The sequence below is a fragment of the Lithobates pipiens genome, unplaced genomic scaffold (assembly GCF_037356315.1).
Source record: "Lithobates pipiens isolate NorthernLeopardFrog02 unplaced genomic scaffold, aLitPip1_a1.2 Scaffold_27, whole genome shotgun sequence".
In the NCBI taxonomy this organism is placed as follows: domain Eukaryota; kingdom Metazoa; phylum Chordata; class Amphibia; order Anura; family Ranidae; genus Lithobates; species Lithobates pipiens.
Genome location: NW_027507788.1, coordinates 226,133,092 through 226,153,959, shown reverse-complemented (window position 1 = coordinate 226,153,959; position 20,868 = coordinate 226,133,092). Strand labels below are relative to the sequence as shown.

The 20,868-nt window shown below is 44.3% G+C and overlaps 1 protein-coding gene across 3 annotated transcripts in view; it reads left to right on the top strand.

The window, feature by feature from the left end:
- Window positions 1–20,868, top strand: part of LOC143934582 (uromodulin-like) — a 171,303-nt gene that overhangs the window by 10,257 nt on the left and 140,178 nt on the right. The window contains exons 4-9 of one of the 3 annotated variants that reach the window (XM_077458325.1): window positions 1,612–1,826; window positions 3,869–4,023; window positions 7,391–7,630; window positions 12,734–12,890; window positions 14,258–14,330; window positions 15,708–15,746. The exons of the other annotated variants lie outside the window; for them this stretch is intronic. Of the exons in view, the coding sequence (XP_077314451.1) occupies window positions 1,612–1,826; window positions 3,869–4,023; window positions 7,391–7,630; window positions 12,734–12,890; window positions 14,258–14,330; window positions 15,708–15,746 (879 nt within the window). The remainder of the gene's footprint in view (window positions 1–1,611; window positions 1,827–3,868; window positions 4,024–7,390; window positions 7,631–12,733; window positions 12,891–14,257; window positions 14,331–15,707; window positions 15,747–20,868) is intronic. 3 annotated transcript variants of the gene reach the window in all.

Genomic DNA, 20,868 nt, shown 5'->3' with positions numbered 1-20,868 from the left:
ACACTAACCATTAATGTAAGGGGGCACTACACTGACCATCAATGTAAGGGGCACTACACTGATCATTAATGCAAGTGGCACTACACTGACCATCAATGTTAGGGGGCACTACACTGATCATCAATGTAAGGAGGCACTACGCTGATCATCAATGTAAGGAGGCACTACACTGACCATCAATGTAAGGGACACTACACTGACCATCAATGTAAGGGGGCACTACACTGATCATCACTGTAAGGGACACTACACTGACCATCAATGTAAGGGGGCACTACACTGATCATCAATGTAAGGGGGCACTACACTGACCATCAATGTAAGGGGACACTACACTGACCATCAATGTAAGGAGGCACTACACTGACCATCAATGTAAGGGGGCAGTACACTGACCATCAATGTAAGGGGGCACTACACTGATCATCAATGTAAGGGGGCACTACACTGACCATCAATGTAAGGGGGCAGTACACTGACCATCAATGTAAGGAGACACTACACTGACCATCAATGTAAGGGGGCACTTCACTGATCATCAATGTAAGGGGGCACTTCACTGATCATCAATGTAAGGGGGCACTACACTGACCATCAATGTAAGGGGCAGTACACTGACCATCAATGTAAGGGGGCAGTACACTGATCATCAATGTAAGGAGGCACTACACTGACCATCAATGTAAGGGACACTACACTGACCATCAATGTAAGGGGGCACTACACTGATCATCAATGTAAGGGACACTACACTGACCATCAATGTAAGGGGGCACTACACTGATCATCAATGTAAGGGGGCACTACACTGACCATCAATGTAAGGGGACACTACACTGACCATCAATGTAAGGAGGCACTACACCGACCATCAATGTAAGGGGGCAGTACACTGACCATCAATGTAAGGGGGCACTACACTGATCATCAATGTAAGGGGGCACTACACTGACCATCAATGTAAGGGGGCAGTACACTGACCATCAATGTAAGGAGACACTACACTGACCATCAATGTAAGGGGGCACTTCACTGATCATCAATGTAAGGGGGCACTTCACTGATCATCAATGTAAGGGGGCACTACACTGACCATCAATATAAGGGGCAGTACACTGACCATCAATGTAAAGGGGCAGTACACTGACCATCAATGTAAGGGGGCAGTACACTGACCATCAATGTAAGGGGGCAGTACACTGACCATCAATGTAAGGGGGCACTACACTGATCATCAATGTAAGGGGGCACTACACAGATCATCAATGTAAGGGGGCACTACACTGATCATCAATGTAAGGGGGCAGTACACTGACCATCAATGTAAGGGGGCAGTACACTGACCATCAATGTAAGGGGGCACTACACTGATCATCAATATAAGCGGCATTACATTGACCTCAAATATAAGGGGGCACTACACTGACCACCAACAGTCAGTGTTTTGTATGTAAACTGGAAGTTTAATTGGGATTTAAATCTTTGACTTCATGCCAGCTTTCTCCCCAGTCCCTGGTCACTCCTGACACCCTAAAATTGGTATATATAGAAAACCCCTATAGCGTATAATGTACATCTCAGAAATGCTGAATGAATTTAATCTTTTTTCAGGAAGCCTTCCATCTCCAAATCTTACTTGTACTGGAGCAAAGTTCAATATACAAGTGTCAAAATGTTGGTTGGAAAAACAAGGTTATAAAACATCTGATATAAGGCTGAACGGCACCGACTCCGAGTGCCTTGCAGTAAGAGAGTTGGTAGATGGGAAATCGGAGATGACCCTTCATCATCCAGTGACAAGTTCTGCCTGTAACACAGTTCATGTGGTAAGTTCTCCTGACACGGTCTGACTGTTTGTTGTACAAGAGAAGTAAAAACAGACACATTAAAGTCATTAATAGACAAAAATGTGATAATTTAGAGTTTGAATAGAACAGAGAAGAATTAGAACCCTTGTCATGTCTTTAGTGTTGTTTTTATCCCCAGAAGAGTGTTTTGTCCTCTACATGCCTGGTGATCCTTGTGACTTTCACCAGTTCCTCCAAGAACTGCCCCATTCCCTGAACTGCCATTTGTAGATGAGATAGTGAAGGAAGGGGTGTGATGGGCTCCTGCAGCTGCCTGGGAGGAGGAAGCAGGGGCGTGGCTTGCTGGGCTCTGTGTGTTTGAAAAGACACACACAGAGCAGTTGAGGGCGCACACGCATGGATGTCTCTTTAGCAGTGGGCTAGTTAACCACTTTCAGCCCCGGACCATTTTGCTGGTCAAAGACCAGACCACTTTTTGTGATTCGGCACTGCGTCACTTTAACTGACAATTGCGCGGTCGTGCGACGTGGCTCCCAAACAAAATTGACGCCTTTTTTCCCCACAAATAGAGCTTTCTTTTGGTGATATTTAATCACCCCATGTGGTTTTTATTTTTTGTGCTATAAATAAAAATAGAGCGAAAAAAACGCATTATTTTTTACTTTTTGTTATAATAAATATCCCCCAAAAATATATAAAATTTTTTCCCTCAGTTTAGACCGATACATATTCTTCTACATATTTTTGGTAAAAAAAAAATTGCAATAAGCGATTATTGATTGGTTTGCGCAAAAGTTATTGTGTTTACAAATAGGGGATAGTTTTATGGCATTTTTATTCCTAATTTTTTTTTTTACTAGTAATCGCGGCGATCAGCGATTTTTATTGTGACTGCGACATTGTGGCGGACACATCGGACACTTTTGGCACATTTTTGGGACCATCGTCATTTATACAGCAATCACTGCTATACAAATGCACTGATTCCTGTGTAAATGACACTGGCAGTGAAGGGGTTAACCAGGGGGTGGCAGTGTAGGGGTTAAGTGTTCCTAGGGGGCGTGTTACTAACTGTGGGGGGCTGGGCTTTGTGTTAGTAAACACTGATCTCTGCTCCAATCACATGGAGCAGAGATCAGCGTCACTTGTTGCTAGGCAGAACAGGGAGATACTGTTTACAACGGCATCTCTCCGTTCAGCCGCCCTGTGAAACGATCACGTGTATCCCTGTGGAGATCAAGTCCACGGGACCCACGACCGGACTCACTGGGGTCCCGACCGGCAAGCGAGCACGCCGCCGGCGGCGCACATGCAATGGCAGGGCGGCATATTAAAATGGACATACCGGTACGCCAATATGCCTGCCCGTGCCATTCTGCTGACGTACAACGGCGTGCGCTGGTCAGGAACCGGTTAAAGGAGACACCCACAGGGAGGAGCCAAATCCCAACACAAATAACAATGCTCCGTATTCATTGTGATAAATATATATATATATATATTTTTTTTTAATACCATCAGTATAAGTCCCTCAATGGGATTTGGTTTCAGCCTCGATCAGTCGCTGTACAACTCAGGCCGGGAGAAAGAGAACAGCTCAAATAGCCAGTTAGCTCATAAGCAGACAAAGATTATGTGGATAGGAGGAGAGAACAGAGTGACAGAGAGATGAGCTAATCAGTCCTCTGCTTCTCCTTTCACTGTCCAGTCACAGGCTGAGGGTAGGGGTCCAAGGGGATCTGGGCTCAGAGAAAGTGGGTTTGAATGATACTGGTCATCAGAATGAGCAGAGAAAATGGCAACAAAAAGTACCGCAGAGAAAATCTCTGCATTGAAGTTAAATATTGCAGTAAAAAGCGACTTTTGTTAATTTATCTTTGTGTTATTCATTTGTATCTGTTTGTTTTGGGCCGGAGTTCTGCTTTAGCAAAAGTGGAGACCTCCTTTTACACTGGTCAGGGAATACACTGACATCAATAGTAACTATTTGCAATGTGCAGATTTCTGTACGGCGGTTTTCTGATCCTGATTAATGACTTCCGTGCTTCCTGTCTCTACAGATAAATTCATCCCATGTCACATACACAAATCTGCTGTCTTTTTTTGGCAAGACGGATCCGATCCGAATAACAAATGACGCCGTCATGAATATTTCCTGCTCTTACCCGCTGAATATAAGTGTCACCCTTAATGTGACTCTGCGCCCAATAATGGGGTAATTATTATTACGTAATGTCGGTCTTTCTGGAATCCATGCTAATTATCTCTTATGAATTTTGCACTCTAGCACATACTTGTTTGTAAGTGGCCCGTTTTTTTTTTTTTTGCTAGAAAATTACTTAGAACCCCCAAACATCATATATATTTTTTTTCAAACACCCTAGCGAATAAAATAGCGGTCGTTGCAGTACTTTATGTCACGCCGTATTTGCGCAGCGGTCTTACAAACGCAATTTTTTGGGGGAAAAAATACACTTTTTTAAAAGAAAAAAAATAAGAAAACAGCAAAGTTAGCCCAATGTTTTTTTTTTTTATATTGTGAAAGTTAATGTTGCACGGGGTAAATTGAAACAAAACGTGTCACGCTTCAAAATTGCGCCAGGTCGTGGAATGGCGACAAACATTGACACATAAAAATCTCCATAGGCGAGGTTTAAAAATGTCTACAGGTTACTAGTTTTGATTTAGAGGAGGTCTTTTGCCAGAATTATTGCTCTCGCTCTAATGATCGCGGCGATACCTCACATGTGTGGTTTGAACATCGTTTACATATGTGGGCGTAACTTACATATGCGTCCGCTTCTGCGTAAAAAACATTAGGCACTTTCAAAATTTTTTTTTCTTATTTATTTTACTTTTTAGCTTTTCTTTTTACACTGTCCCTTTAAAAAAAAATTGGATCTATTTTGTTCCTATTAGGAAAAAAAACATGACAGGACCTCTTAAATGTGAGATCTGGGGGTCAAAAAGACCTCACATCTCATATTTACATTAAAATTCAATAAAAAAAAAGTATTTTTTTGTTTCGATAAAAAATCTTTGTCCCTTTAAGGCTGTTGGGCGGAAGTGACGTTTGACGTTGCTTCCGTCAACCAATAGCATTAATTTGAGTGGGGCCATCATTCCCTCACTCGACTTCCTGCCTCTCAGGGGACAGCGTCGGATCGTCTCCGCCGCTACCGACGGATCCGGTAAATGGCTGAAACAACCGGGACGCGGCAGAAGGTCGGGTAGGCACCTTTCCCGCCGCCGATTAAAGTGATCTCTCTGCGAATCCACCACGGAGACCAATTTTATCTTAAAGTGGACCGCCAGCTGTTCAAGAAAATGCCAGGGTTATGGCAGCTAGCTGCTGCCATAACAACGGTATTTCACATCAAAGTAGCAACGTAAATCCACGGCGGGCGGTCCAAAAGTGGTTAAAGTGAAACTTTAGTCAGAAAACAAAGTCCTGGAAGATCACTTCAGGCTGTCCCCTTTTGCAGGCATAGCTATGTAAAACATTAAAATTAATTGCCTATAATGTTTGAAATCCAGTAATACCCTGCCTCACCCTGCTCTGCACATGCTCAGTTACTCTCTACTTTTCAGCACTGTACCTAAAATCAGAGCCACTAGAGACCAATCTGCTGACGGCCTAAAGATTTGCTTCTGCTTAGGGGCTCTGGTCTTCAGCAAAATGGCGGCATCCAGAAAGAAGAAACAGTAACAATGCTGGGGGAAATTTACAGCACGCACTAATTTTGTTAGCATAATTATTAATGTGGAATTTACTTGTTAAAGAACATTATTTTTTTATCAAATTGTTATGTGTAAAGTTCCACTTTAAGCAAACCTTCAAATATCTTCCCTGAAGTAGATATTAAACTCACAGGTCTGTAGTTACTAGCTGATGATCTCATTCTGTTTTTAAACAAAGGCACTAAACTGGCCTTGCCCCAAACCTCAATAAATTAGAAAGAAAATCTTAGATATAATTGAGCTCAGTTCTCTGAGGACACATGGGTGTAGGCCATCTGTGCCAAGTGTTTCCAAGCAACCCAGTCAAATTCAGAGGAAATGTCCCTGCAATAGAAGAGTTTTTATAACCCGTGTCTCCTCCCTATCCTGTTTGGCCTTGCCCCAAACCTCAATAAATTAGAAACAAAATCTTAGGTATAATTGAGCTCAGCTCTCTGAGAACACATGGGTGTAAGCCATCTGTGCTAAATGTTTCCAAGCAACCCTGTCAAATTCAGAGAAAATGTCCCTGCAATAGAAGAGTTTTTATAACCCGTGTCTCCTCCTTTCCCTGTTTGGTATTGCCCCAAACCTCAATAAATTAGAAACAAAATCTTAGATATAATTGAGCTCAGCTCTCTGAGAACACATGGGTGTAAGCCATCTGTGCCAAGTGTTTTCAAGCGGCCCTGTCAAATTCAGAGGAAATGTCCCTGCAATAGAAGAGTTTTTATAACCCGTGTCTCCTCCCTACCCTGTTTGGCCTTGCCCCAAACCTCAATAAATTAGAAACAAAATTTTAGAAATAACTGAGCTCAGCTCTCTGAGGACACATGGGTGTAAGCCATCTGTGGCAAGTGTTTCCAAGCAACCCTGTCAAATTCAGAGGAAATGTCCCTGCAATAGAAGAGTTTTTATAACCCGTGTCTCCTCCCTTCCTTGTGCTACAGTGCTGCAGCCTCCATGAGACTCGTTGGCATTCAACGCTTGTGTGTCTCCTGCCATGCTGCATGGTTCCTTCCACCTCACCGTACGACACTACTGAGTACTGAAGTGACATTGGGGTCAGAGAAGGAACCATGGCAGGTTCTGGGACACAGGTACTCTTCCAGAAATGTTAAATATTGAAGAGTTTGGTGGAGTTAAGTATGAAAGCTCTTCCACATTTCTTTACATCCAACCCGACAAGGTCACCTAAAGGAGATGTATGAATTTAAAAAGAAAAGTTAACACACATTCTTACCTTTAGGCTGCAGTATCAGTGTTATTCTAAAGTCGCCCCATGTCAGCTCTAAGACCCAGAAATGAGCAATCACATGACTACTGATCATTCAGTTCTCAGTCTGCTTGGAGCAGAGAGCTGTGACTGTCAGTCACCAATCTCTACTCTGCCCCTCCAGTGCTCATTGCAGGTGCAGCTTGCTCTCAGCCATGCTCTGGGAGTCAGAATCAGCTGCCAATCAGGCAGCTGGGTGCATCTTGACAATATTGTCAGGGTCCTTCCAGAGCTTGGAGTGGTTCTGCCATGTCAGCTGATAGCAAACCATAGCCCTGGGTAATAGGAAAGCAAAAGAATGTGTGACTTTGAGCCACCTAAAAAAAGCTTTGGCTATACATCTCTTTTAAGGTATCTTTATTTGTCTAGTTCTTAAGGAAATTCAAATGGTGGTGCATTTGAATTTGTATAGCAGCTTCTTCGCTTCCATTAGTATACGCAGGGCTGAAGGAGATATCTAATAGGGTGGTCTGTCTGCATCCTCAGTGCAAATAATGTCAGTTCTCTGTAGAATATCAATGATGCATGACCACATACCTGCAAGGGTTTGTAGGTAGGTAACCTTTGTCACGTGTCAATTTTCCAGGATCACAGAAATAACCGGCCCTACAGGAAATGGAAGTTATGCAGCCGTAATGATTGCCTATAAAGAGAGCACATATACGACTGCTCTGTCAGAAGATAGCACCCTGACGGTGGAAGATATTATTTACCTCTCAGTGGGAGTACCAGGTCTGGATGTGAACACCTTCAAACTCAAAGTGGTGAATATTTATGCCTCTCCTACCGATTCAAGCGACCAAAAGTACTATCTTCTTCGGGACGGGTAAGTACACAGTGCACCGGTTAGAAGAGCTCTGCGTTCTTTGTACACATTGACTACATGAAACAATTCTCGAAAATGCCGAGAACAATATATCATATTAGGAGGTAGGTTGCCGCAGTGTTGGCATGAAGTTCTTCATAAAGTTCTTTTAAGTACTAATCTGGTCAAGCAACTGTTTAAATTGACATCATTCCTGGAGTTCATCTTTAAAGCCCAACTAAAACCAACTTTTTGTTCAGTTTTCTATAAAGTGCGGAAGGGTTTAGAAAACTTTTTGAGGTGTCTGTGTCTCCTTTGAGCCACTTTCGTCTTGGTGATCCATGTTTGTGAGGTCATAAAGACAGTAGGACATAGATTTATACTCCTCACCACATTGCTTGCTCTCGATGTCCTCACTAGAGAGGTTTTCCATCACTTTGTGTCTCTGTATTTGCGTGCCAACAGGATGTGAAGGGAAATTTTGGATCGGACAGCAATACAAGCCTTGATTAGGGATTAGTTAGGGAAATAAGAACATGCCAACATATTTCGGGGGGTGTTAAGGAGTCAACCTTCATCAGAGATTCATAAACTTGGGTATATGCAGAGTAGGGATGAGCTCGGTGTTCAATGCGAACATCGGCCGTTCGTCTGTTCGGCGAATTCAGAGCTTTGTGAACCGTTCGCACCAAATTCGTGTGGCGCTCATGGCCCACAATGCACTACGCCATCGCAGTGCATTGCTGGCTCATGATTGGTCAAGCATGCACTGTGACCCCGCATGCTTGGACATTCACAGCGCCGGCAGCGAGGAGAGCCATAATTGGCCACAGGCAAGATGCCTGTGGCCAATTATAGCTCAGGGGGTTTAGTACACGCCCCACACTATAAAAGACCACCAGCGCGGTGGCCTTGTGTAGTGTGTTCTGGCGTGCAGGGAAAGAGCAAGATAGACAGGGACAGTGTGTTCTTTTCTCAGCCATCTGCAGGAGTTAGTGGGTGTTGTGTGCCTCCAGCACAGTATACACCTGTATCTACCCTTTATTGCAGGTGTTCTCTAATACAGCCATCTGCAGGAGTTAGTGGGTGTTGTGTGCCTCCAGCACAGTATACACCTGAAGATACCCTTTATTGCTGGTGTTCTCTAATACAGGCATCTGCAGGAGTTAGTGGGTGTTGTGTACCTGCAGCACAGTATACACCTGTATCTACCCTTTATTGCTGGTGTTCTCTCATACAGGCATCTGCAGGCGTTAGTGAGTGTTGTGTATCTCCAGCACAGTATACACCTGTATCTACCCTTTATTGCTGGTGTTCTCTAATACAGCCATCTGCAGGAGTTAGTGGGTGTTGTGTGCCTCCAGCACAGTATACACCTGTATCTACCCTTTATTGCTGGTGTTCTCTAATACAGCCATCTGCAGGAGTTAGTGGGTGTTGTGTGCCTCCAGCACAGTATACACCTGAAGATACCCCATATTGCTGGTGTTGTCTGTTGCATATCTTGCATATTAGCCTTTAAAATTAGCACTTTTGATTGCGAACGTGCGAATCCCATAGACTTTAATAGGGTTCTAAAGTTCGCACGAATTTTCGGTCCGTTCGAATGTTCTGGTGCGAACCGAACCGGGAGGGTGATCGGCTCATCCCTAATGCAGAGGTGCCAGTCTCATTAGAATGATGATTGGTGGACAATCCAACAACCTTTGTGCTTGGCTTTCACAGCAAGACGTCAAGGATCCTAACCTTTCCCACACTGCTCATTGATTATAATATAAAAGTTAGAACTACAGAGATCTTTTGAAATGATACAACATTTTAATGCAGGCTGGAATTAACACTTGCATTTTTGCTTGATGTGTTTTCCATTGAATGGACCATCTGTACCCCCTGTTACCGGCTGATTTGCTCAAAGCAGGCCCAACACATTGACAATCCATTGTTTCCAATAGGCCCAGTTCACAGCAATGTGTTGGTGTGCATTGGTTGAAAACGTCAAACTCTGCATTTAAACAGAGCGCAATACATTTATTAACATGCAACTTGATGCATTTCATTAACCCCAATAGAAAACGCATTAGAGAGAAAAATGTGTAGGTGTGAGTAGGTCCGAGGTGTGAAGAAATGTGGGTCACAGCGCAGGTATTCATTTCTTGTGTATCGCATAATGATTCCACCAATTAGAAATAAAGACTAATGCTGAGTAACAGAAACACTGTAATCAGGGTAGGACTTAGGGTGGTGGGGGCCCCTGGGCTTGAGTCACTTTCGGGCCCTACCTTCTATACATTACCGTATTTATCGGCGTATAACCCGGGCCGGCGCATAACACGCACCCCAAGTTTAGGAGGGAATTTTAAGAAAAAAACTTTTTGAAGGGAAGGTTAAGGAAAAAACTTACATTTAAATGCCCATCAATGCAGCCTAATCAGTGTCCATCTGCAGCCTTGCCCATCCATCTGCAGCCTTGTCAATCCATATGCAGCCTTGCCCATCCATCTGCAGCCTTGCCCCAGTGTCATTTGTCATTGCAGTGTTGAAGTTTAAAAATTGTGCCGCTGAGATACAGAGTCCTGTGTATCTTGGCGGCTCTGGGGTCCTCTTGGCGGCTCTCGGGTCCTCTTGGCGCAGTCCCGAGTGGAGCCAAGAGTAGCCGAGTGTACAGCTCGGCTCACAGTCATGCCCAGTCCCTGTGTTATGTCCATCATAGGGCAGGACTGGGCATGACTGTGAGCAGAGCCAAGCCGGGTACACTCGGCTATGTATCTCGGCAGGGCCCGCGGGGCCCCCTATTGGGCGGGGCCCATGGGCTATAGCCCAGTCAAGCCCAATGGTAAGTCAAGCCCTGACTGTAATGAACACATTATTTTTACAGCTATAATATAGTGTACATATAAAATAATAAAGACATGCCATGTATTGTCCATATATACAGTATCTCATAAAAGTAAGTACACCCACTCAGTCACATTTTTGTAAATCTTTTCTTCTCTCTTTTCATGTGACAACACTGAAGAAATGACACTTTGCTACAATGTAAAGTAGTGAGTGTACAGCTTGTATAACAGTGTAAATTTCCTGTCCCCTCAAAATAACTCAACACACAGCCATTAATGTCTAAACCGCTGGCAACAAAAGTCCGTACACCCCTAAGTGAAAATATCCAAATTGGGCCCAATTAGCCATTTTCCCTCCCAGGTGTCATGTGACTCTTTAGTGTTACAAGGTCTCAGGTGTGAATGGGGAGCAGGTGTGTTAAATTTGGTGTTATCGCTCTCACTCTCTCATACTGGTCACTGGAAGTACAACATGGCACCTCATGGCAAAGAACTCTCTGAGGATCTGAAGATAAGAATTGTTGCTCTACATAAAGATGGCCTAGGCTATAAGAAGATTGCCAAGACCCTGAAACTGAGCTGCAGCACGGTGGCCAAGACCATACAGCGGTATAACAGCACAGGTTCCCCTCAGAACAGGCCTCGCCATGGTCCACCAAAGAAGTTGAGGTCACGTGCTCAGCGTCATATCCAGAGGTTGTCTTTGGGAAATAGACGTATGAGTGCTGCCAGCATTGCTGCAGAGGTTGTAGGGGTGGGGGGTCAGCCTGTCAGTGCTCAGACCATACGCTGCACACTGCATCAAATTGGTCTGCATGGCTGTCATGCCAGAAGGAAGCCTCTTCTAAAGATGATGCACAAGAAAGACCACAAACAGTTTGCTGAAGACAAGCAGACTAAGGACATGGATTACTGGAACCATGTCCTGTGGTCTGATGAGACCAAGATAAAGGTATTTGGTGTCAGATGGTGACAAGCGTGTGTGGGGGCAACCAGGTGAGGAGGACAAAGACAAGTGTGTCTTGCTTACAGTCAGGCATGGTGGTGGGGGTGTCATGGTCTGGGGCTGCATGAGTGCTGCTGGTGTTCTGTCAAATACTGTCCCCCATCGGATAGTGTCCGGCCCGTACTGCTCAGGTGTAGCGCTTGCGCAGTACGGAGGACAAGGAGACTCCGAATGTCTTTGAAGATGAGTCCAGATTCAAGCCCCACCATCCAAGTGGACATACTGTAGCACTTAGTAAGAGGGCCCCTCGTGGGCTCGCCTCGCTTGTCACAATTCGGGCACGGCCTCGCTACGCTCTGAAATTTTTTATTCTATCTACACTATCTGACGGGGGACAGTATTTGACACTACACCGGCACTGGGGGGGCTACAGATCATTGAGGGGACCATGAATGCCAACATGTACTGTGACATACTGAAGCAGAGCATGATCCCCTCCCTTCAGAGACTGGGCCGCAGGGCAGTATTCTTTTTTTATATTAATTAATCTTTATTTAAACATTTTCATCTATTACAATTAATATCTACATTCCATATTTTATAATAAAAAAAAACATAGAAATAGGCAACAAGAAAGCAAAAATAGATATTTATAAAAAAAAAAGGTAATCATATCTTATATAAACCTGCCTACAGCAGGAGGGGATTTGCCCTGCCCGGTACCCCTCCAATCTTGTTGGAACCCCTCCCCCCCCACAAAAAGGGAAGAGGAGAAGCAGGGCAATATTCTAACATGATAACCACCCCAAACACACCTCCAACACCACCATTGCCTTGCTAAAGAAGCTGAGGGTAAAGGTGATGGACTGGCCAAGCATGTCTCCAGACCTAAACCCTATTGATCATCTGTGGGACATCCTCAAACGGAAGGTGGAGGAGCACAAGGTCTCCAACATCCACCAGCTCCGTGATGTCATCATGGAGGGGGGGAAGAGGACTCCAGTGACAACCTGTGAAGCTCTGCTGACCTCCATGCCCAAGAGGGTGAAGGCAGTGCTGACAAATAATGGCAGCCACACAAAATATTGACACTTTGGGCCCCAATTTGGACATTTTCACTTAGGGGTGTACTGACTTTTGTTGCCAGCGGTTTAGACATTAATGGCTGTGTGTTGAGTTATTTTGAGGGGACGGCAAATTTACACTGTTATACAAGCTGTACATATATATATATAATGAGCACAACCATTTTATTGTTCAGCTCTCATAATATGCGCAAGTATTGCGCTCTCATCTTTAGATTTCAGTAACTGAGAACTAATGGAAGGTTTCTCTATCCAGGTGCCCATCTAGCCAAATATCTCCTGACCAGCTAACACAAGCTTACAATGGAAATGGAACTGAATCTCGGTTTGCCATGAAAGTCTTCAAGATTACCAGTTCTAACACCGTCTATCTCTATGCCGATCTTAGACTCTGCACTACTGATTGTAGCACGGTAAGACTCACCATACACATAGAGGGTGGTCTGTGATTTCTGTGCCTGAAGGAGCAGTCAGGGATTCTTTAGCCATACACACTCATACTAGCGCCAGTTTAGACAGGAGGAGCCAAATATTCTACCAACACGTTGTTGGAGGAAACCCACACAAGAAGAACATGCAAACTCCAAGCAGATAGTGTCCTGGCTGGTATTTGAATTGAAGTCCCCAGTGCTACAAGGCAAGAATGCTAACCATCAAGCCACTGTGCTGCCCAAATGTCCACAGTTGGTTTGGTAACCATTGCATGGCATTTTTAGGATGTTTGGGGGTGTTTTTTTTTTAATTGCACAACGAAGATAAAGATACCAGCTTCCCTCTTGATTACTTGATCTGCTGCTGCTAACCAAGCAGGTAGAACATTGCAGTGTGTAATGAGCACAGCTGCTGAATTCATGGCCAACTTCACACAGAAGTGACAAATTAAATCATATGCTGGCTTCTGATATGATATCACCACCACAATTCACAGTTCTGCCCCTCTGCTGTAGATGGGATGAGCTAGGGTTAGGCCCAAACCCAAAGCCCACCCCCTAACAAAGACAATTGATGATGTCATGCTCATACCTAACATAGACAATTGATGATGTCATGCTCATCCCTAACATAGACAATTGATGATGTCATGCTCATCCCTAACATAGACAATTGATGGTGTCATACGCATCCCTAACATAGACAATTGATGGTGTCATGCTCATCCCTAACATAGACAATTGATGGTGTCATGCTCATCCCTAACATAGACAATTGATGGTGTCATGCTCATCCCTAACATAGACAATTGATGGTGTCATGCGCATCCCTAACATAGACAATTGATGGTGTCATGCGCATCCCTAACATAGACAATTGATGGTGTCATGCTCATCCCTAACATAGACAATTGATGGTGTCATGCTCATCCCCAACATAGACAATTGATGATGCCATGCTTATCCCCAACATAGACAATTGATGGTGTCATGATCATCCCTAAAATAGACAATTGATGATGTCATGCGCATCCCTAACAAAGACAGTTGATGGTTTCATGTTACCCCGATACAACGTAGGATAAATAGGTGATTGGGGAATATGGCTTAGAGAGACTGAAACCAATGTGGAGGAGGAAATGTATACTATTCCAGGGAAGTCTCACCATTGGAGTGATGGAAGGACCTGCTGTGCCCGCATTCTCCACTGTTTCCTTTGTGGGGCTAATACATTTGAAGGGACTTTGTGACTTTAGCATAGTTGGGGTGTTTCTTGGATACAATTCAAAGTTTCTTCATCAATTTCACTTGTCTGGAATTTCTGTTAAATTACTTTTATTTCCTTACAGACCTGCACCTCTCGATCCAAGTCAGATGGTTCCCAGGACATTGCAGGAAGAGTCGGTGTCTATTTAGATGCATGTAAGTCATCTCAGGTTCACAGTTTTGTTACAGTAATGTTCCTTCAGTCACAAATATTAAAGTCCAACTCCAGACAAAACTTTTTTTTCTTTTTTTCTTTTGGATAAAGTGGGGAAAGTCTTAAAGAGGAAGTAAACCCTGATGGGTGTTACTTCCTCTTTGATTCCCTGCAAAGGTAAAGCATAATGAACTACTATACATCGCATCGCATCGCATAGTAGTCCATTATGTGTCACTTACCTGACACAGGAGCCAGCGAAGTCACCGCTGTCCCCTGTAGTCCGGAGCATCCATCTTCTTGGTGGGTCTCGCTGCTCCGGCGCTGTCATTCGTCGGAGCCGTGATGACGTCACGCCTGCGCATGCGCACGGGAGCCGCCACTTGCGGCATATCGCCGCTAACTGCGGAGCACTCAGTGCGCCTGCGCGACGCTGTCTACGGCGCATGCGCTGGAGACAACAATGCCTGTCTTTCGGCAAATGATATTTCTTGGACCTACAGGTAAGCCTTAATCTAGGCTCACCTGTAGGTCAAAGTTGGTTGTAAGGGTTTACAACCACTTTAAAGCTTCTGTCAATTTTTAACTACTGTTCACTATGGGGGAGATTTCCCCCCTCACTTCCTGCTCTGATTGACGCCCGTCACCTAAACAGGAAGTTAGGAGAAACGTCCCAGAGGGGACAAAGTAATAAAAACCTGCTTAGGTTCTAACCCTGGGGTAGGGAACCTCGGCTCTCCAGCTGTTTTGAAACTACAAATCCCATCGTGCCTCTGCCTCTAGGAGTCATGCCTGTGATTGTTAGAGCCGGTTCACACTGCGGGCGATGCGAGGCGACACGACTTGCCTCGCCTCGATCTGACAAGTCACCCCCGTTCTGTACAATGGAACCGTTCTGAGAGGAGCGACTCGAGTCGCTCCGACTCAGAAAAAAGGTTCCTGTACTACTTTCGGGCGACCTCGGGGCGACTTGCATTGACTTCTATACAGAAGTCATCTGCAAGTTGCCGCTGAGGTCGCGGCAGGTCGCGGCGAGGCAAGTCGGTGTCGCCTCGCATCGCCTGCAGTGTGAACCGGCCCTTAGGGTCTTGCAATGTCACATGGGAGTTGTAGTTTCAAAACAACTGGAGAGCCGAGGTTCCCTACCCCTGTTCTAACCCCTTCACCGTTCTAATAATGGTCTTTATTGCTCTGTGTGTCTCGTATATTTACCAGACAAATAATCCAGCAAATTGTCCATTGTTAGGGACTGCTATGGTGATCACTACACAATCATTTCAGCCTACAGTGAATGTGAATATCATACGATATGTCCAGAAGAATGAGTATCAGTCCGGTTGAGGTCTCCAATTAACAGATATGTTTCTCTTTATTTCCAGCTGATACCAGTGACTATTTGGACACCAGCTCTGCCAGCGGTAAGTAATCTCTTACATTGAGAATTTTAATGGTTTAAAGTGATGTAGCTAAACATGTTGAACCCCTTTACAGCAACAATACCCTTATATATAGGGGGGCAGGGCTGATGGACCTCAACATCCAGCCCCTGTATATATGCGTCACTGTCTTGTTTGCGGAGCGCCCTACCGGCACCCCCAGAACTGTGACTGAGCCGTCACCGAAAGCTCACAGTCAATTGCTGACAATCAGCAGTTGGTAGGATTGGCCCCAGATTATGTCACTGCTATGCAGCCAATTATAGCACAGAATGATCAGGAGACCCTCCTATTGGCCTTTGGACATCTATTTAATGCACCGGCACCCACCAGTATAAATGGGTTAAAGCTGAATTCCATGAAATCATCAAAATTTCTACATAAAAAATAGATAGGGGAGCTGTATTACCTGCCAAAGGATTTGTATTTCTGTCCATCCAGTCCTGAGATTTGTACAGAATTGCCACACAGCACAGCCAGGAGGATGACACCGCTTTCTCTGTTATATCTTGGAATACAGTGGCATCCTCTCCCGAACCCGCAGTCTGCTGATTGAGCAGTGAAGGAACAGTAGCACACTGAATATGTCATCTCCCTGTTCACTCTGAACTTTCCTCATATCAGCATGTTCCCTTTTTAACACATTTGCATGCAGTACCTGATTTGTGCCCTGCCTGTGCCCTGTTTCTTCCTCTCACACTCTGGCCCTGCTGTACAGGGACTGCAAGACGCCTATACCAGGTCATGTTCAGTTCACTGCTTCCATTAAAAAAAATAAGAAAAACATTGTCTCCCTTTGAGATTTTGCAGATTCCTATTACTGGCCACACAGATATTAAACTCCCTCAAAGAGATATATAAAATTTCCCATTTTGCCCCCATTTCATCTGTCTAATTCTAACAATGGCAATGACCAGGGGTTACAGTGCCTTGCGAAAGTATTCGCCCCCTTGAACTTTTCAACCTTTTGCCACATTTCAGGCTTCAAACATAAAGATATAAAATGTTTATTTTTTGTGAAGAATCACCAACAAGTGGGACACAATTGTGAAGTGGAACGAAATCTATTGGATTTTTGAAACTTTTTTAACAAATAAAAAAATGAAAAGTGGGGCGTGCAAAATGATTGGGCCCCCTTGCGTTAATACTTTGTAGAGCCGCCTTTTGCTGCGATTACAGCTGCAAGTCGCTTGGGGTGTCTCTATCAGTTTTGCACATCGAGAGACTGAAATTCTTGCCCATTCTTCCTTGCAAAACAGCTGGAGCTCAGTGAGGTTGGATGGAGAGCGTTTGTGAACAGCAGTTTTCAGCTCTTTCCACAGATTCTCGATTGGATTCAGGTCTGGACTTTGACTTGGCCATTCTAACACCTGGATACGTTTATTTGTGAACCATTCCTTTGTAGATTTTGCTGTATGTTTGGGATGATTGTCTTGTTGGAAGATAAATCTCCGTCCCAGTTTCAGGTCTTTTGCAGACTCCAACAGGTTTTCATCCAGAATGGTCCTGTATTTGGCTGCATCCATCTTCCCCTCAATTTTAACCATCTTCCCTGTCCCTGCTGAAGAAAAGCAGGCCCAAACCATGATGCTGCCACCACCATGTGTGACAGTGGGGATGGTGTGTTGAGGGTGATGAGCTGTGTTGCTTTTACGCCAAACATATAGTTTTGCATTGTGGGCAAAAAGTTGGATTTTGGTTTCATCTGACCAGAGTACCTTCTTCCACATGTTTGGTGTGTCTCCCAGGTGGCTTGTGGCAAACTTTAGATGAGACTTTTTATGGATATCTTTGAGAAATGGCTTTCTTCTTGCCACTCTTCCATAAAGGACCGATTTGTGCAGTGTACGACTGATTGTTGTCCTATGGACAGACTCTCCCACCTCAGCTGTAGTTCTCTGCAGTTCATCCAGAGTGATCATGGGCCTCTTGGCTGCATCTCTGATCAGTCTTCTCCTTGTCTGAGCTGAAAGTTTAGAGGGACGGCCAGGTCTTGGTAGATTTGCAGTGGTCTGATACTCCTTCCATTTCAAAATGATGGCTTGCACAGTGCTCCTTGGGATGTTTAAAGCTTGGGAAATCTTTTTGTATCCAAATCCGGCTTTAAACTTCTCCACAACAGTATTACGGACCTGCCTGGTGTGTTCCTTGGTCTTCATGATGCTCTCTGCGCTTTCAACAGAACCCTGAGACTATCACAGAGCAGGTGCATTTATACAGAGACTTGATTACACACAGGTGGATTCTATTTATCACCATCAGTCATTTAGGACAACATTGGATCATTCAGAGATCCTCGCTGAACTTCTGGAGTGAGTTTGCTGCACTGAAAGTAAAGGGGCCTGAATAATTTTGCACGCACCACTTTTCAGTTTTTTATTTGCTAAAAAAGTTTAAATTATCCAATAGATTTCGTTCCACTTCACAATTGTGTCCCACTTGTTGGTGATTCTTCACAAAAAATTAAAATTTTATATCTTTATGTTTGAAGCCTGAAATGTGGCAAAAGGTTGAAAAGTTCAAGGGGGCCGAATACTTTCGCAAGGCACTGTATTATCCATCCATATACAGCATTTGTAGGCAAACATTTAGTATTCATCTAAATATTTACTGATATTAGTTTTATTATAAAATTATAAAGAGACTTTTAATTAGAGAGAGACAGTCTGAAGGCAAACAGCTTCTGTTGTGCTGTCTTTGGAAAGTGCAAAATTCTCTGCAAGACCAATATCATAGATGTATGTTCTGTATTGAATGTTTTTTTGGTGGTGTTTAAGTGTATATCCCACCATTTATTTTTTAGAGAAATAGTCAGGAAGAATAAGAATCCCTTTTGGGCTTTTATTGACATCTTGGGATATGTTAGAGAAATTTCCCTTTGCTTACTGTCCCAGTGAAAGCGGTTTCACCAAACAGGAAGTGAGAGCAAATCTCCAACAGCTGCACAGAGAGAATGAAAAATACTTTTTTTTTAAGTAGGGAACAGAAAGGCAAAAGCACCTATAAGATTTTTTATTGCTGTCTGTGTCCTTGTAGCAGATTTTCCTTTCATTTCTGTCTGGTAAAACCATTGTCACCTTGATATTAAATGAAGGTAATTCTCTCTAATGCCGCTGATGTGTCGAATACTGTCCCCCGTCAGATAGTGTCTGCCCTGTAGTGCACTTGCGCGGTACGGAGGACAAGGAGATGCCAAGGGTCTCCAAAGATGATTGGCGCCTGCGCTGTGAGTCCAGGTTCAAGCCCTACCATCCAAGTGGACATAGAGTTAGAAGAAAGAATAGTCGAGTGAAGTGAGGCCGTGCCCGAAGCGTGGCGAGCGAAGTGTGCCCACGAGGGGCCCTGTTACTATGTGCTACCGTATGTCCGCTTGGATGGTGGGGTTTGCACCTGGACTCAGTGCGCAGGCGCCGTCCTTCTTTGGAGACTTTCAGAGTCTCCTTCTCCTCCATACTGCACAAGCGCTGTGCCTGCGCAGTACGGGGCGGACACTATCCGATGGCCATGCTATGCTAAAAAAAATTGGGTTGGACCGACACTTTCAATTCTCACAATGTCCCTCATTTCTCCAAATTCGATGGGTCAGGTTTGAGAGTGATTCAATCGTCCCCTTATCATTAACAGGTCTTCTGTGGAGTAAAAATATTCCACTGCATACCCTAGAAACAGGAAACCAGATGGTACAACAATCATACCAAATGTGGAAACTTTACAACCAAAAATTGAACTTGTTCTCAACCCCCCCCCCCCCCCCCCCCAATCCTCCTTTACAGGTGATCCTACATTTCAGTTAGAGGAGCATATATCCACAGATTTCTCATGGTAGATTAATAATAATTTAACCGATCTTTGTAAGTTTATAGAAAATTCTAACTTCAACTTGAAACAGTTTGAAAACTGGCTACAAGGGCGAGTTCAGAGGGTGGTGATAAATGGGGAGTACTCGGAATGGTCGGGGTGGGTAGTGGGATCCCCCAGGGTTCTGTGCTGGGGCCAATCCTATTTAATTTGTTCATAAATGACCTGGAGGAGGGGGATGGGGGAAACAGTTCAATCTCTGTATTTGCGGACGATACTAAGCTAAGCAGGGCAATAACTTCTCCGCAGGATGTGGAAACTTTGCAAAAAGATCTGAACAAATGAATGGGGGGAGGGGCAACTACATGGCAAATGAGGTTCAATGTAGAAAAATGTAAAATAATGCATTTGGGTGGCAAAAATCTGAATGCAATCTATAGACTGGGGGGAGGGGAACCTCTGGGGGGGATCTAGGATGGAGAATGACCTGGGGGTCCTAGTAGATGATGGGCTCAGCAATGCCAAGCTGCTGCTAACAAAGCAAACAGAATATTGGCATTAAAAAGGGATCAACTCCAGAGATAAAACGATAATTCTCCCCTCTACAAGACTCTGGTCCGGCCGTACCTGGAGTATACTGTCCAGTTCTGGGCACCAGTCCTCAGGAAGGATGTACTGGAAATGGAGCGACTACAAAGAAGGGCAACAAAGCTAATAAAGGGTCTGGAGGATATTAGTTATGAGGAAAGTTTGTGAGCTCTGAACTTATTCTCTCTGGAGAAGAGACGCCTGAAAGGGGATATGATTTCATTATATAAATACCGGACTGGTGACCCCCCAATATATAAATACCGGACTGGAGACCCCACAATATATAAATACCGGACTGGTGACCCCCCAATATATAAATACCGGACTGGTGACCCCCCAATATATAAATACCGGACTGGTGACCCCCCAATATATAAATACCGGACTGGTGACCCCCCAATATATAAATACCGGACTGGTGACCCCACAATATATAAATACCGAACTGGTGACCCCACAATAGGGAGAAAACTTTTTTGCGGAAGAGAGTTTAACAAGACATGTGGTCATTCATTAAAATTAGAAGAAAAGAGGTTTAACCACATAGAGGGTTCTTTACTGTAATAGCGGCATGGGTGTGGAATTCCCTTCCACAGGCGGTGGTCTCAGCGGGGGGGCATCGATAGTTTCAAGAAACTATTAGATAAGCACCTGAACGACTGCAACATACAGGGATATACAATGTAATACTGACATATAATCACACACATAGGTT